The sequence below is a fragment of the Periplaneta americana genome, unplaced genomic scaffold (assembly GCF_040183065.1).
Source record: "Periplaneta americana isolate PAMFEO1 unplaced genomic scaffold, P.americana_PAMFEO1_priV1 scaffold_20, whole genome shotgun sequence".
Lineage (NCBI taxonomy): Eukaryota > Metazoa > Arthropoda > Insecta > Blattodea > Blattidae > Periplaneta > Periplaneta americana.
Window position 1 is genome coordinate 271,268 of NW_027185501.1, and position 18,825 is coordinate 290,092.

General features: G+C 36.0%; 1 protein-coding gene across 4 annotated transcripts; it reads right to left on the minus strand.

Annotated features, from left to right (window-relative positions):
* Positions 1–10,298: 10,298 nt before the first annotated feature.
* LOC138693737 (uncharacterized) lies at positions 10,299–14,808 on the minus strand. Of its 4 annotated transcripts, none has more exons than XR_011330424.1 (6): positions 14,500–14,808; positions 13,538–13,866; positions 13,301–13,456; positions 13,096–13,173; positions 12,134–12,202; positions 10,299–11,946 (listed from the first exon to the last, which is right to left on the minus strand). XR_011330424.1 is itself a non-coding variant. In XM_069817560.1 (6 exons), exons 3-6 carry the CDS (start codon positions 13,395–13,397, stop codon positions 11,816–11,818), a joined length of 375 nt encoding a protein of 124 aa, XP_069673661.1. In that variant the 5' UTR covers positions 13,398–13,456; positions 13,538–13,866; positions 14,500–14,808; the 3' UTR covers positions 10,308–11,815. The 4 variants fall into 4 exon arrangements, 2 of the variants coding, with proteins under 2 accessions (XP_069673661.1, XP_069673662.1); XM_069817560.1 differs by having other exon boundaries at positions 10,308–11,946; XR_011330425.1 differs by lacking the exon at positions 12,134–12,202 and having other exon boundaries at positions 10,300–11,946.
* Positions 14,809–18,825: the final 4,017 nt, after the last annotated feature.

Genomic DNA, 18,825 nt, shown 5'->3' on the forward strand with positions numbered 1-18,825 from the left:
TGTTCAGTTTGTACATGTTATTCTTTCGTCTCAACAAAGCTTTCAGTTTAGAGTAGCTATTTTGACATGTCAATATTATCTCCAGTAAAAAGATTTGCCTTTAACATGGAATATCCACACCAGGAACTAGCCGCTGAGTTTCCTATTTCTGACTTTTCAAAGAAATATGCTAATAAAGAAGTTTCACAAATAATCGTCTTCTTAACACTGCACCATTCCTTAAACATCTTGTATGAATGTTCATATTGTTTTTTTTATTTCTGCGGCAATAAAAATTCACAAGCAGTTCTTTAAGCTTCTCCAACATCACCTAAAATCATTTTTAAAGACTACAATACATTTTTAAAAATGCCTGCCACACTTCTTTATATATACACTGTTTTGCAACTTCAACAACTAACGGACTAAAAGGCCGGGGTTCGGGCGGTGACAGAATTTTCTCATTATCAAACTTCCAGCACAGCCCCGAGGTTCAACCAGCTTCCTATCAAATTGAGTACCGGGTCTTTCCCGGGGGTAAAAGACAATCAGAGCATGGTGCCGATCACACCACATAATTCTAGTGCCGAGGTCAAGAAAGCATGGGCTCCACCTTCATGCTCCCAAAGTGTCTTCATGGCATGTGAAGTGGATACCATTTTTAAAACAACAATGTAATAAAACAAAAAAATAATATTCATTTTGTTAAATTTTTACCAGATTCTGAAAAACCTCAGATGTCAAACATTTTCAAACATGAATATTGAGTCATATTCTATTTAAAAAATATTTTTGGATACAGAAATATTCGTTGTGTTTTTACTAACATTTTCCATTCATATAGTCCAATAATTCTTAACTCATGCATTTCTTTTAAACAGTTTTTTGTGTTTCCCCAAATATATATATATATACGCAATAAGGGGAAAACAAAGAATTGTACGCACATCAAAAAGCAATTCTATGATACTTTTCTCATGTTTCTAAATATGTGAATACACATAAATCAACTGAAAAATTGTATTAATTCTAAAATACACATCTCCCAAAATGCTGTTGTTCATGTCCAAATATGTGTTATTGCGAAATTCTGTGTAATCATGTAGTCAATATTGTATGTTAGATGTTATGGAAAGAAAAATATCTTCATTTCTAAAATATGTCTCTCAGAATAGTATTCTTTATGTTACACAATGACTTCTCGCGAAATTATACTGTATCTTTCTCTATTCTGTACATAAAATAAAAAATTATATAAGTAATATGACCTGAATTTGTGAGATAATAATAATTTCTGAAGTCATATTTTGAAAAAACCGGATATGATGTAAACAGGCATACAAGAGTAAAAAATCTTACAATATAAATTTAATTATATACATATAAGGAAGATTGTAACAGAAAAATTAGCATCTTCTGGAGAAGAATGAAATGTATGAAATGGACAGACAGAATAAGAAATTAAGCTGTATGGAAAAGAATGATGCTGAAACTGATCAGAAAGAATGAAAGGAATTGGTTGGGTCACTGGCTGAGAAGAAACTGCCTACTGAAAGATGCACTGGAAGGAATGGTGAACGGGAGAAGAGTTTGGGCAGGAGAAGATATAATATGATAGACGTCATTAAGATATATGGATCATATGCAGAGACAAAGAGGAAGACTGAAAGTAGGAAAGATTGAAGAGAACTGAGTTTGCAGTGAAAGACCTGCCCTTGAGCAGAACACTAAATGAATACTGATTCTTTGTACGACTGATAGTGAGATAAATTTTTGTTCAAGATGACACCCCAACAGGTTCAGACTGAAAACAAGGTAATCCTTATTTATCGTCAGCTGTCTCTGAAGTTCAAGTAAAAGCACATATAGACATAAAATTACGTAAAATTTATGTCAGCACAGCTTCAGATCAATGTACAGATCTTATAATTATTTTATATCTGTCTTTGTACAACATCACATTTACAGTGGGAAGGAAAAGAGACTGCAGAGAGGTTGTAATGTTTTTTAATAGGCTAACGCCCAAGAATAAGACAAGCCACTTGAAATTTAATGGTCACTGACAGGCAGAGATAAAATATAAGATCTGCAGAACATTGAGTCAACACTTAGTGGGCTTGTAGGTACCGAGGGATGTGTTTTTGTTTTGCTGAACTTCAAGACAATGCTAACTCATTTAAAGCTTGTGTGACTATACCTTGCATATATTTTCGTTTAGTTTTACTTTGTGTATAGTTTGATTTCTTCCATTATTTTATTTGTACTCCTGGTGGTGGGTGTGGAAGGGAAGTTCTGTTGGCCTTAAGGGGACACTCAACTATATTTTGAAACTTTTTTCTTATTTGACCAATCTTTTTCAAATTTGGAGAAAACGTTTAATATACACATGGAAAGTAACATGCAAAATCTCAGCTCATTAGATCCAATACTTTTCAAAATAAAAAATATTTCAATTTTTAATCAATCATTAATATGAAATATCACTTTTAATTATCATTTTTTATTTTTTGGCTTTGTGCATTTGACTGTGACTTCTCAATGAATAGGGGAAGAATTCTGCGTATTGATTTAGTTCTGTCACATAAATTAGTGTAGAAATTTAATTTTTCTTTTCTATGACACTTTTTCTCCAATTTTTAAGTTGAGTGTCCCCTTAAATACACCAGGAAATATATATTAGGCGTCTGATGTACAACTGTTTTCATTTGAGTTGACCCTGACAGGCATTTGGCTAAGAAGTTTATTAATTCATGTAAGGAACGCTATGTAAAGATTCATCTTTATTGACGGGAAAAGACTGGTAAAGGCAATTTATTCGTTTTGTTTGTCTATAGCTGAGTTTCCAAGATTTCTGAAAAGTTTAAACAGTTTACTTAAAAATGGAAGCTGTTTGGGACTTCAAAGGTTGGCACTTCGCCAAGTTTGGTACTTCAGGGTTGGTAATCCTCCATTAGGAGGGCGTCTACAAACATGATGATGGTGAGCTGTTGCGGCTAGAACATCAAGGACAATAAAGCACATTATTCTACAGTCCACGTGTGCTTTATTCATCAATACGACCTTCGCAGGACTTTACATTTGGTCCTCGCGAACCGGATAAGTATTAGTGACATTGGAAACACAGGTAACAGTGCAAAAATCAGTGAAACATAAAAGTGATTTTGTGGTCAAAATCCAAGATGGCTAAGAATGAATGCTGAGAATTGTACAAGAAAGGCAAGTTCTGTGAGAGTCATCTAGCGGCCTGACAGTCAACTCCTTGCACCAAGCTACAGAAGCTACAATCCAGTATTTCCACCTAGCGGCCTTGCACTGAACTCCAAGGGCTGCAATCCAGTTCCATCAAGATGTCCAGGTTAACAGAAGGTCGCTGACCAAGGAAACAACTGAGGCCAGTAATTCTAACAATCAGGTTAGCAGTGAGATTCAAACTATGTCATCAACAAGATAGGACAACATGAGTGATTCAAAGATACTTATACATCAGAGAGGTTTAGCTAAGACTAGTTTAGCTAGACTTGAAACATTTCTTGGAAGGGTTCATGAAGTAACAGAACCGGGTTTGATCAAGGTAAAATATGAGGGACTAGAAAGAATACAAGTGAAATATGAAGAAAGTCAAGTTCAATTAGAAATGATAGCAGACAAAGATCATTCAGAGGACAGGATAGAATTTGAAGAGCAGTATGATAGAGTAAAATCAAGATTTTTAACAATAATGGAAAGCAGTAATAATGTTGCACAAGAGAGTAATCAACCCATTGTTGAAGGGAAAATAAAGTTGCTGATTATTAGTCTGCCTAGTTTCAATGGAGACCATAGCACTTGGCTCAACTTTAGGGATACGTTTAGCAGTCTAATAGTAAAAAATAGTGATTTAGCAGAAGCTCAAAAAATGCATTATTTATTACCTGCACTAAAGGGAGAACCACACAAACTAGTAGAAAATCTAACAATATGTGATGCAAATTTTAGAATTGCTTGGGACATGGTTTATCAGAGATACAACAATGAAAAATTTATTGTGTCGAAACATGCGACAGCAATCTTGTCACTTCCAACAATGAGCAAGGAATCACACGGAGATTTACGGTCATTAGTGAGCCAAGTAAAGAGCAATATGAATGCGTTAGAAGCGCTATCTTTAGAGGTTCCATTACACGAAGTACTATTATCATAATTGATACTGGAGAAAATAGACACTCAGAGTAGGCGCGAATGGGAATTAAGCTGCGCAGATCGAAACATGTCAACACTCAAGGAGTTATTGGATTTTCTTGAACATAAATCTCAGGCATTAGAAACAATAAAGGGTACGACTTCAATACCTGAAAACATAGTAAAGTTAGATAGAGGAAAGCAAGCGAGTAAGGCATTGATAATGACACAACCTAGATGTTATTATTGTAACCAGTCACATTCTCTGTACAATTGTCAAGCTTTTTCATGTAGCAGTATTCAGGGGAAGAAGAACTGCGTTCTCAAGCACAGACTCTGTTGGAACTGTTTGCGAAGCCAACATTTAGTGAAGATTGTCGAGCTGGGACCTGCAAACGGTGTGGAGCGAAGCACCATACACTCCTACATCCAAACCAGACAGCAGAGACACAACAAAGGGATTCCGTCACTACACGACAGACATGTCACAGCATCAACAATGAAGTAAGGTCACATGTATTGTTGTCGACAGCCATTGTAATGGTGAAGAACGCGCAAGGAGACTTACAATAATGTAGATGTGTTCTTGATAGTGGTTCACAATGCAACTTTATGACTGAAGAATTAGCACAGAGATTGAGATTACGAAAGTCAGTGGAAAGAATTCCTATACAAGGAATAAATGGAACACCATTGAAAACTACGCATTCGGTGTATACTCAGTTATCATCAACAGATGGAAAGTTCACAGCTGATACAAAGTTCTCAGTGATTTCTAAGATCATGGAGAAGATGCCTGCAGTCTACGTAAAATACAAGAAGGAAGATATCCCATCTGGAATGAAACTAGCGGATCCTACTTTCAACAAACCAGGGAAGATTGATCTACTGATAGGAACTGAACTATTCTTCCGAATATTGTGACAAGAAGCAAGAGTGGACGTAAACGACTCACTATCCATGCACAACACAAAACTAGGGGGATATTATCTGGTAGGATTCAAGCAACGACAGCAGAGGTTATTTCGACTATAGCAGTAACATCACTTCTTACTTGTAACAGGGACAACTTAGAACAAAAACTACAGCGTTTCTGGGAATTAGAAGATATTCCAGAGAGAACAAGAACAGTAGAAGAAGAAGAAGAAGAATGTGAAAAACATTTTGTAGCAACTACAAGAGATCAAACTGGAAGATTTGTGGTTCGACTTCCTCGACGTCCAGACCATGAGCAGTTAGGACACATGGGAGAAATAGATACAAGGAAAGAGGAAGAACACAAGGCAAGTTGTTACCTTCCACATCATGCAGTTTTCAAGAACTCGGGAAAAGAACGAGAAACAAGGGTGTTTGACGCATCAAGTAAGACAACGGAGGTCACATCATCAGCACCATTTCAAGCTACACAATGCTTACAAATGCCGGCTGAAGAAGTATCACGAAGATATCCATTAGCTCCAAGAGCTCTGCAACGAGATTTCTACATGGATGATCTTCTCAGTGGTTGCAGTGAGCTGCAAACAGCCCTCACAACAATGCCAGAACAACGAACTCTACTAAGCAGTGCAAGAGACAACACAGAGCAAGAGGATATGACACTCAGATTCTCTTCACTACACAAACTACAACGGGTACTCTCGTATTGTCTCAGATTTGTTCACAATATTAGAAGAGGAGCAAAGAAGAGAACTGGTACATTGACAAAGGAAGAATTGCGGTACGCACTGGTGTCGTGTATCAAACAAGCACAGCTTCAAGAATACTCGACGGAAATCAAGGATTTAAATACTTTTTCCACAGTATCAACGAAGAGTAAACTGAAGGATCTGAATCCATTCTTAGATTCTGAAAACATTCTCAGGGTGGGCGGAAGACTGAATAACTCTTCTAAGTCTTATGAACATAAGCATCAAGTTATTCTTCCACCGAAGAAAAACATAACAAGGCTGATAGTAGAAGCAGAACATTTAAGACTACTACATGCGAGTTCACAGCTTTTAATAGGATCTTTAAGGCAAAGATATTGGATTGTAAACATTCGACGTGTGGTAAGACCCATTATTCATAAATGTCTACCATGCATCAAACAGAAGGCCAGCACATCCAAACAACTTATGGGACAGCTACCTATTCCATGGGTGACAGCTTCTCGACCGTTCATAAATTCTGGAGTGGATTATGCCGGACCTTATTTTATAAAACATGGTTCAACAAGAAGCAAGGTCAAGGTTAAATGCTATATCGAAGGCAATACATTTGGAGCTCGTCAGAGACTTGATGACAGAAGCATTTCTCGCTGCCTTACGACGATTCACAGCTAGACGAGGGAAATGTGCAAATATATACAGTGACAACGGTACCAACTTCGTAGGAGCCAAGAACGAATTACGAGTTGCATCAATTATTGAAGTCTAGAGAAGGGAGCAAGGCGTTGGAAGAGTTTGCTGCTAAGGAAGAAGTCAGCTGGCACTTCATTCCACCCAACTCTACACATTTCGGGGGGACTCTGGGAGGCCGGAGTCAAATCCATGAAACACCACCTAAGATGTGTCATCGGAGCCAACTGCTTGACATACGACGAGTTGCACACTTTAATATGTCAAGTTGAAGCAGTTCTCAATTCCAGACCCATCACATCCATATCAAATGATCCTGATGATCCTTCTTATCTTAGTCCAGGTCATTTTCTTATAGGTACTCCTTTAATGTCCTATCCTGAATCAGACTTATCCTCGTCACCAATCAATTCCCTGTCTCGTTGGGAACACATCCAGAGGATGCATCATGACTTCCGGAGGAGATGGTCATGTGACTATCAAAATGGCTTGCAGCAGCGATGCAAGTGGTGTACGAAGGAAGGCAACATCCAACCAGGTGCAGTAGGTTGCTGAAAGAAGACAACCTTCCACCTATGCAGTGGAAGCTAGCAGTGATCCCAGGAAGGGATGGACTGATTAGGGTAGCAGTCATTCGAACTAAAGATGGAACATTCAAACGGCCTATTAGTAAATTATGTTTGTTGCCAAATGTTAATTCATGTTATTTTGCATGTTTTCAAGGGCCATCAGACTTTCACTGATTTTCAGTAACAATTTGTGTAACTATTTTGTGTTAAATGTTATACATTTAAGGTGGGCGATATGTTTGGACTTCAAAGGTTGGCACTTCGCCAAGTTTGGTACCTCAGGGTTGGTAATCCTCCATTAGGAGGGCGTCTACAAACATGATGATGGTGAGCTGTTGCGGCTAGAACATCAAGGACAATAAAGCACATTATTCTACAGTACACGTGTGCTTTATTCAACAAGAGCTACCAGGACTTTACAGAAGCAAAAAGGTGCTTTCAGCTAGTAGAGATCTACCTTCGTGGACAAGAAAACTTAGTAAAAGCAATTCATTCTGGTTGTCTATAATTGAGTTAACGAGATTTCTGCGAAGTTTAACAACCAGTTTAATGCAAAATAGAAGCAAAAAAGGAAAACTCAGACAACATAAGGTGCTTTCAGCTAGTACAAATTAAAAGTTACATTATTTTGTTCTGTTATAAAATAAAATGAATTACTGTACTAAAGGACACTAAAGGATTCCAGAATGGATACATTTTCGTTGAAATTATTGAATTTTCCAAAAATGTAAGCTTCGAAAATAGAAATGGAACATACATCTTGATTACACAACTTTTAACACTATATCACTTTGGAATATGTATTATATGTCTTTCTCATGTTAAATTTTATGGATGTGTAGAATTTCCATGTCTGTGTTGATGTCTCTGATATGCAGATCAACACACAACTCAATTTCAGAACACACACACTCTTTGACTCCACATTACACTACACAAACACACCCCCACAGGAAACAAAATAAAAGGCGCCAAGACCAGCAACAACCAGTTCTGAAGATGGTCAATAGCAGGCCGAAACATGTTAACCAGGTACGGTAAATTTAACATGAAGACATATAATACATATTCCGAAGAAATGCAATGTTAATTATCAATTAGTTGTGTCATGAGTAAGGGGCATCTCTCTAATCATTCATCGCTTAATGATACCATTAGAAGAGCATTAACATCATCAGGGGTTCCATCCATCTTAGAACCTTCCAGGATCAGCTGTTCAGATGGCAAAAGACCCGATGGTCTGATTCTAGTCTCATGGCATGTAGGCAAATCCTTAATTTGGGATTCCATATGTGTGGATACACTGGCCCCTTCTCATGTCTTCAACCTCTAAGACACTAGGATCTGCAGCAGAAAGTACTGCTATCAGTAAACATCATAAATATAAACATTTTACAGATAATTATATTTTTATCCCTTTTGTGGTTAAAACATTTGGATCATTGTGTAGTGAAGCCAAAGTTCTTATCTCCACCACAGACAGAAGTTTAGTCCTAGTCCAGCTTTTTGGGGATCATCGAAGCAGTCAATATCTATATCAGTGCATTGGTATCGCCATTCAGTGTGGTAATGCAACAAGTATTCTTGCATCCTTCCCTAAGTCCTCTTATTCAGATGAAATTTTATTTTTTAATTAATCAATTTATATCAATACACCATATTTTATTTTATTATACTTTCATTCTGTATACAGAAAATTTATGTAATCAGTTAATTAATATGATTTATACCAGTATGAGGCAATATGTTGATTGTATATACCTCAAACTTAAGTTTCAAAAGTAGCAATATTATTTTTTGTGTAACTACAATTGAAATTTATTTTCATTTAAATAAAATTATGTATTATCAACATTAGTTTTAGAAGTAATTACTAGGGAAATAGACATTTATTGGAATTATCCAATGTCGAATTAACCTATTTGTATTATATTATAATTTCAAAAAGTTTCCAATCCACAGAATCTATATTTTCTATCAGTACTGGCACGTTAATTAGCACATGACTGACATAATGTATTGTGATTAAAAAAAAAAAAACGGTGAAATTTCAACTGCCTACTTTCACTTGTTCCAGAGAAAATGGGGACACATGCAAAGAAATGTAACTTTTTTAAAACCAAATACACAAATGAACACGTGGGAAGAACTATATTTTCTTAACTGCACATTAAGGTTCATCTCCTAGACCTAATTTAATATAATATTTAATCTTCCTCAATTTGGTGAGGAAAGACAAAGAATGTTAAACAGTAACATTTAAGATGGCATTAAAATGTCTTACAAAAAATTTGTTTACAACAAACTAAAATTTACAGTAGATAATATTTCACATAATGAAAATTTAGAGTAAAATAAAAAAATACAGATAAAATAGAATGAGAAAATTGAATTTGAATTGAAATACAAGTGTTGCCGTAAAATCTGCAGAGAACCCTTCAAAGCTATCATAGAAATGATATGAAAATGCTGCCTACATAGTACAGAATGAAGTTTCTGGTAGAAAATTAATAAAAGAAGAGAAAGAAGATCTCTAAGCCAAAGAGTTTTGAAGTTCATACTCTCGGAAAGGGTAAAGATTTGTTACTTTTATACTGATAAAAATCATCTAACATGAATGTAATACATAACTGCATCATAAAATGTATGTTATATTAATTTCTTCAGAAAAGTTAAAGATATGCTTTAAATACAAAATATGGAAACAACAATATTTAAATTCCCTTGCAGCCAGTTGACTACATTTAAAATCAGGTCGAAAGTTCTCAACCCAATACCATGGATAAATATATAATAGGATGCGAAACTCACTGAGTTTCCCGTAACACATACTAGAGGCGCTGTTGTAGAATTGATCGTGCTGCCATCTATATGCGGTTAGAGGCGTTATTACATCTAGCAGCGCACCAAGTAGCGAAAAGAGTAACTACTCCGTGCATCCAGCAGCGCACCCAAGTAGCAAAAATAATAACTAATTACTCCGCTTATCTAGCAGCGCGCCTAGCGTCGAAAAGTTGAACTATATGCAGTAAATATTCCTCCTCCCCCCCCCCCGCCCCAAACCCTCAATTTAAAGTAAAACTTTAAAATTTTTATTCCTCACATCATCTTTCACTGAAAATTGTTATTGGAGCCAATAGTTGGAAGAGACAGTCTATTTTACACTACCTTATAATGGAACTAATTAAAATACAGCCAAACAGGGACAGAAAATAAAAGAAAACAAGGTTAGATAATTGGGATTTTATTCTTTAGGTAATAGTGTACAGTGCACTTTAAGTCTGCAAAAACTAGTTGCATAATTGAAATTACTATATTACTGTATACTATTTTACAATACATTCAACAACACAATTTTGACAAGGTCCATCATATCACTGTTTAACATACACTACATGTGCACTAGGGTTACCAGATTGTAACAATTTAAAAGCAGGTCATTTTAAATGAAAATGAATTTTCCATATAAAAGCAGGGCATAATAGACTAACTTGATACTTGACGTGACGTCTTTTTACATTCTGTTATATAATTAGGTAATTTGTTTGTCTTTGTACAATAAAACTGATACAAAACTATTATCATGAATAGAATTGAAGTATACGGATTCTAAATTAGCTTTTACCTTATTTAATTTTCGGATTGTTAATACTTCTCTGGTGACTCGACTTGTTTGAGCAAGGATTTTACAAACATAATTCCTCTAATGGACCCCAACTCAATAGTTACTCTCTTTTGTCCATTGGGAATTGGCAAGAAAGAAAAGCAGGACAATTTCTGATTTTTACGAACCCTGGCAGGACGCAGGGCATGTCAAGCGAAATCCAGAACATCTGGTAATCCTATACACACAGATACACTAACATATTTAGTGTGCAGTACATTGGTAAAGTCTATACAACAAATTGAATAATTGAAATTGTGGGGCCCAGTCGGATAAGAGAAAAAGCCACATCTATATATTTATATTTTGGAATGCTCTGCCATCTGTGCTCGTTTACAGATGTAAATGATACCATTTGAATAATGTGTTGTCATATAGTTTAGTCAGAACATATTTCTTCACATTCCAATGAGATATCCTACATATCGAAATTTATGGTTTGTCCCCTTGTCTGCCTGGACACATCGACTATTGGTTAGTCAACTGTCCAAAAACAGGTTTGGACCCTACAAGTAACACTCATGGGACAATCAGAGCAGGAGGTAATGAGTAAGAGTGGCCAATTCCTTTCTCCCCTCCGTTGCATACATCGCTGACTAGATACATATTACATTAATCGGATTTCAGATACTACAAAAAAATGTTTGATAATTGAAACTGTCATATTACTATCTACTATTTTGCAACACATTTTAGAACACTTTTCTAGGATCACATCTAAGGTTCTTAGACATTGTTGTTTGGCATACACATAACGGTAACGTATACCAAAATGTTGTATGTACTGAGGGTCAGAGTGAAATACATGAGCTGCATCACTTACTTGCATTATGTTGGGCAAAAAAGTTTACTAGGTGAACTGAAGGTATGTTAACCCCCAACTTCCAAAGTCAAATATCTCTCTTACATACACACACATGTACCACATACTGTAACTTTGCTCCCTACAATTACACAATATATTTAACATTTGCTAAAAACATTTTTTTCTGGGGCAAAAATAAATAAATAAATAAAAATAAAAAAAAATAATAAAAAAAGCTATGAACTTTCCACCAATATGATATTATACCTTTTTGTTACACACAATATGAACTATTTACACTACTTTAAAGACACTGCAATTTTTTCTCCAGTCTCTTCACCTTTGCTTTCAGAGCTGCCATTTTTAGTTTGTTGCTCCTGGGTGAAGATGAGAAGTGAGGACTCGAGAAAAGTTTTCGTTTTGCAACACCAGGACCTAAAGATTACGAAATTAACTTCAGATTAATCTAATTGCTGGGAACTATTTTAAATAAAAATGAAACGTGACAACACCTTTAGCCTTGTTAAGTTAATGTAGGCCTAACAAAAGGCATGCAAGCTATGGATAGGCTATATAACATACTACAAAATTGACAATACATCAAAATGTGATCAATATTTACCAAGTTTGGAAGGGGGTGTAGCTGAAGCTGAAGGAAACTGTTCCATCTTGGATGTATTCATGTCAGTATCTAAGGAAATAAATGATAAATTAAATTGAAGCAAGAATTGAACAGACTTTGTGCTCCATTCATTTCAAACTGCTCTTAACTGTACAAATTATAACTCATATAAATGTTAAGTAATAGTAACAATCCAAAAGTTTAATGCTGCAACAAATTTGATTGTGTTAATCTGAATTGTTCGTTGTAATGTAATATAAAATATTTTTTTCCTAATAGCCTGGGCTATAGAGGACAACTGACACTAACAGAAAGGGTTAATCAGCAGAGGTGTTGGGATATTAAAGAGAAGTCAGTAAGAGGGAATGATAGTGTACTTCGTGTGCCAGGGAGACTTGTCAGGATATCAGTTGCAATATCGATCGTCTGGTTCAAAAGTGCGACAACTCAAAAAAACAAGTTTTGAGATATCTTCAGTTGAAAGTTTCAAATAAATCCCCTAAAAAGGGACAGATTTGTGGTTCATTACCACGACAATTAGAATTGAGTCAGTATTCAGGACGAGTATATCACGATCTTCCAGTTCATTATTAATAGATTTCGAAATGTAGTAATAATGAATTAATAAAGCCCATAGTTATAATTACTTCTAAAGCAGTTTATTTCGTTTTTATTATTTTTGGTTGTAAATATGACTTATCTCAATATTGAATCGGAAAGAGCTCCGAAAGGGGCTTTCAGTAGTATAAATAACTAAAAAATGGCAATTTTTGAGTTGTCGCACTTTTGAACTGGACGATCGATATATAACAAGATAAACACCCTGCCCTGTAGTTAAGAGGATTTGTTATTATTCGCTACTATAAAAGAATGAAGTATGAAAACTGCAGACATATGGCAGGGGGCAATTAACTTAAATGATTACTAGCATGTTACCAGGCTCACAAGACAGTATCGCTTACCTTCAGCTGTGGGAACCACATTGAATAGGAGCGATGGTTGCTGATAGCCCCTCAGCTGTTCACCAATCATACTGTTCCCTGTAATAATCACAAAAAAAACGAAACATAATTAATTATGTATTTTGAAACATGTAATGTAAGAACAGCTGATGAGAAACTAAGGCATTCCTTGAAATCCATAAACTTGACTAAGTGGAATAATTACCTTGTTGGCATGCATCTTTATTCATCCCGGCATATGCCGTCGAAGCAGTAATCTTTGAAGCTGGAGTACTCATAGGAGCAGGAATTGTTTGAAGCATAGCTGCCAAGCCTGCAGCCTACTCAGTTGCAGCTTGTAAACCTATGAGACTACGCGTACCTGAAAATAAAGAAAAAAGAGTAATGAAATCGGAAATCTTAAACATGAATGACATAAAAACATTGCTAGTGTACTAATTACCTTCAGCAGCTGCAGAATCAATCTTCGCCCTCCTAGCATACGTCTGCAAAGTCTTGTGATGCCTGAAAGTTGGGGTAGACCCCAGTGATAAGGTCGCTCGAGGCATAACTGGGCTAGATGGTGGGCTCCGGATTTTAGGGTTTGATGGCACCACTAATCCATTAGCATGAACAGTGGGCACTGCAGTTTGCTTAAGTATCACTTTTTGTGAAGAGCTATAATAGTCAGACTCAATGAAGTGGTCCATCCAGATTCTCAACCTGTGTGTGGCATCTGCGGCAACTCGATACCGGTCCTCTAGCCCACAAAATCGGAGCCACTTCCAACACCTAAAGCAATGGATTACAATTACTAATGAGATAAAGTAGAAGAAATATTGAATAGAAATCATGCAAAAATTGGGGAAAAAAATAATAAGTTATCTGCTGCATTTGTGTTATTTTAAGAGATGTCTAATGCGCATCACTAGGTGGTGAGTGACCATAGGAAAACTGGTAGCAGCAACAGATATTGGGTACAAACTAAATTAAATATTAGGCCTAAGCTTATTATTATTATTATTATTATTATTATTATTATTATTATTATTATTACTACACATGATTGAGAATTTCTCCAGAATGGCTAACTACATTAAAGAAGGCATAATTTTATTTTCCATAACTGTGAGATGTTTATACTAAAAACCACGTGGTTTTAGTTTGCAGCCACGTGGCCTAATTCTACAATTCAGGTTTACGAGGTTTCATTTTCAGCCTTCTTGCTCTTTTTCGTCAATATTTCACATTTCGTTACAGTTTGACTGAATTTCGGAACCATCTAAATTTATACTCCTACTATAATCCTAAATAAATTAGCAGAAAGCAATGCACAGCTCGTCTAACCTACTTCACCAAAAAGTACATTGTTTTCAAGTGTAAGGTTTAGGCTACACAGGACACAATAATAATACTAAAGCTTACCTCATAGGTTCCTGAGGAAAATAGAAAAAATGCTTCCCTCCCACAGTATTAACAGTCTTGCATCCAGGCGCTGAGCATCTTCCTCGAATCTTTTGCATTTTTCTGGAATCCATCTTGCCTTCATAACGCTGTTGGCTAGTCATCGGCCAACGTTCTGACTACTTCGTATCGGAGAGTGGAGAACGCTGGTCCTCACGTAGTTCTATGATTTACCACCTACGACGTCGGGCGCTGATCACCTTATTTCAGAATACCGCATCTAGATCGTGCTGTCCGCAGTTTCGCATCCTATTATATATTTATCCATGCCAATACTATCAATTTTCTTATCTACAGTTTCTACCCACTGATGCTAGTTCCATTTTTTCATTCTCTATGGAATTCGCATTCATCACTAGATGCATAACAATGCCATCTTCAATAATGCAAATGATGTATTGGACCACCATTATGGGTTTTGATTTCATTTAAAGCAAGCAAAGATAGCACTTTACGGAGAGTACGTGTATTGAGGAGCTCGGTTCGATTCCCATGGGACAACTAAGATAAACTTCTTCCTACTGAGGTAAGCTTTCTAAGTTACTGTATGATTCCTGCTTGAAAACTGCAACAATAAGTAGGGAATAAACACATTTACGTTTTGTAGCGTCAATGACGATTCTAGGATTAAATGTATATATTGGGGACTGATAATTAAGCCTCGATTGTCTAAAAACACTGCCGAACGTGAAATGCAATTTCAACATTACTGAGGACAATGAGGTTTTATGGTTTTCATACACTACATTGTTTTATGACAATCTTCCTTATTAATAAATACAAACAATATAAATCGTACAATGCTACACTTCTGAATGTTTGGAATTCTGTGAATCGTAAATTGTATTTAAATAGTATTTTAAATCTGGATTATACTGCAAAATGCAGGCCTACACAAAGTCACGGAAATAGGGATCAATAAGAACATGGAACATCAATAATAATAATTATCATTATTATATAATCGTAATATTACAAAATAAATATTAATAATTATTCATATAATTAATACTATTAATATCTAAAAATAAATATAATATTTATCAGTTCCATATTTGAATTCTCTGCGTATTTATCCATGAAAACAAATTACCGAAATAGGTTAAATGCAGAAATTTGTAGCCTCTTTAAAGAACATATTCAACCCACCCAACAGAACAATTACGTTCTAGATTTTATATAATTTACTTACTTACTTATGGCTTTTAATGAACCTGACATTCACTGTCGCCCTCACATAAGCCCTTCATCGGTCCCTTTCCTGAGCAAGATTAATCTAGTGTCTACAAACATATCCCACTTCCTTCAAATCCATTTTAATATCATCCTCCCATCTACGTCTCGGCCTCCCCAAAGGTCTTTTTCTCTTCGGTCTCTATGCATTGTGGATTTGCCCATAAGTGCTACATGCCCTGCCCATCTCAAATGTCTTGATTTAATGTTCCTAATTATGTCAGGTGAAAAATACAATGCCTGTAGTTCCACGTCGTGTAACTTTCTCCATTCTCCTGTAACTTCATCCTTCTTAGCTCCAAATATTTTATTTTATATAATTACGTGTATTAATTATTATTAAAATTAAAATATATTAACATTTGTATTGTAAGGATTATTTGTTAATTTTTTTTTTATTCTTTTAAAGATCTTAGGAAAGTTCATAGTAGGCCTATGTACTGATTATAGTGAATGTGCACTTTAAACTAAATTGAAAATGTATTATTAACAGTTGAAGTTCATGTGTGACTTATACGACATTGGAAAAACTTAATAGACTTTGTTTGCAAAAAATATGCTAGGATATGTATTTTATGATTCAAAATCTTGTAGAAATGCAATTATACATATATCAAGAGTTGTAGATATAATAATAATAATAATAATAATAATAATAATAATAATAATAATAATAATAATAATCTGTGGTGCTACAGCCCATGAAGGGTCTAGACCAACCAGCCGGCTGCTGGCCTCACACCCATATGCCAAAGCACAGGTGGACGATCAGAATGGAGGTATCATGTGGTTAGCACGATGATCCTCCCAGCCGTTATAGCTGGCTTTCGCAACCGGATTTCACTACCTACCATAGCTCTCCAAGTGCATCACGATGCTGGGTGGGCACCAGTCCCATACACTGGCCGAAATTTCATGAGAAAATTTCTTCCCCCATGAGGACTCGAACCAGCGTGCATTCAGTAACGCGAGTCCTAGGCAGGATGCCTTAGATCACAACGCCATGGTGCGGGACTGTACATATTATATTTTGAAAAATTTACATCACACATGAGGTAAGGTAATTATAATATTTTTCATAGTGTGATTTACACGACAATAAAAGACAAGGAGAATGCATTCCCTACTATAATTTCACAATTTCTGCTCTTTTATTTGCATGGAAATTATGAGAGGTGGATAGGATTTTCAGCAATGATGAAATGAATTGCAACGGCAAGGAAATTAAATTTTGAATATTATTTTACCGCCTATCCCTCAAAATATATTGTGACTTACATGACTTGTCAAGGTACTTACAAGCATAATATTCTCAATCTTCTGTATGTTTCTGTGTCCATATACAAAGAATAAAAGAAATGGAGAGAATACAATCACATCTCCAACTCTGTTGTCGCTAAATACAGCTATGAGGCTTTTCGAAGCGAAAGTGTGTCCTACACTCACGTATGGGCTAGAGCTTATATGGGAGCATCTAACTTCAAGTCACATGAGGGCAGTGGAGGGTCTCAGGCAGCTTCCTCAAGAGTTAATGGGGACTTCAAAATTTGCACCATCGAGATTGACCTTCATACTAGCCCGAGAGACATATCGTCCCTCCTCTGGCAAACTAGCGAAAGTGAAAAATAAGCGCCCTGCACTTAAGGTCTATATTGCACTATTAAATAGTGCAATATAGACCTTAAGTGCAGGGCGCTTATTTTTCACTTTCGCTAGTTTGCCAGAGGAGGGACGATATCTAGTGGAGGATCTGAGGATCAACCTGCAGCTGCCATCTACAGAGTGGTACAAGAAGCTGCCTGAAGAGTTGCGGAGGAAGAAGGATGAAGTATGGGAGGAGTTTTACACTACTGAGGAAATGACGCGACGTGAGTGGACTGAGACAAACTTTCAGATGAGACACTTAGGAACAGGACTAGCTGTGCATGGTTTGCATTTCAAAATGTGTGTGACAACAAGTTTTCATGACCCAAGGGATACATGCGTGTGAGATGTCCAGCAAGAATATGCTCCATCAGTGAACTTGTAATGGACATATAGATCAATGCACATTGTGCGCAATTTATTTTTATAATTGTTCAGTTTCTGAAGCAAAACATATAACAGCTGTATACAAAGTACAACTATGTGACACCCAACGAGCAGACTGTATCACATCTTGGTATTGAAAGCAATAACTTTCAATGAAGTCATTTGAATAATTATTGTATTGGGCACAATATTTTTCTTCAGGGTTTGAAAATAAGAAGATTGTTTTGAGTTAATAAATTTGCATGTTTAAGGAATTGTGGAAGCTTACCTCTCACTGCGTCCAGTATCTCTGTAACAGACTCACATATTCTTTTTCTGGATGTGTCCTCCTCCGTCTTTCACCCATTATTTGTAGATTCTTTCATCATCTCTGATATCTTGTGAAAATACATTAAGAATGTATCTAGCAGTGCCACAGACATCATCCACTTCACTTTGTTCTCATCGCATACCAACGTTTCGTATAAAATCTGATATGCTCTTAGACATTTCTGATAATGATGCAAGTAGCAGTGTCATGTTCTCATGATAAATACAGAGGCATAAATGTTCAGGAGTGTGTTGTGGACGAAGTTCACCAAATCTTGCCAATTCAATTTTAAATTCTGGGTAAGTGTTTTGAGACTGTTTGTAGGTTTCACTCACACCAAGGAACAGGAACCACTTTTGTACCTTCTCTTTTTCACCTTCTGAACAAATGATTACATAATCCTTGGTCCCAGGCATTTGATAGGACATGCTGTTACTGTTATAGAAAGCTCACAGGTCCCTCGAATAACAGCTAAATTGACAAGAACTCATATCTCTTCTTTGGTGCTCCTGTTATCGAAGTGGTCTTAAAGTCGACAGAAATTGAAATATATTGAATCCCATAATTGCTTGTATCCCACTTGGTCTGATCACTTGGTTGGATTCATTTTAAATAGACTTACTAGTTGCCAGAAAGAAAAAAAAGTGCTTACCGGTATGTTTTATCTTTCACATTCGAATGTGGAAGGCTGCACAGTGTATAATGCATTTTCG

Excerpts from the sequence above, each read along its gene's own strand:
- LOC138693737 (XM_069817560.1), bottom strand. The coding sequence starts at position 13,397 with ATGCTTCAAACAATTCCTGCTCCTATGAGTACTCCAGCTTCAAAGATT. Across the intron at positions 13,174-13,300 it reads TAAAGATGCATGCCAACAAG|GGAACAGTATGATTGGTGAA; the intron begins GTAATTATTCCA and ends TGATTATTACAG. Across the intron at positions 12,203-13,095 it reads TGTGGTTCCCACAGCTGAAG|ATACTGACATGAATACATCC; the intron begins GTAAGCGATACT and ends TTATTTCCTTAG.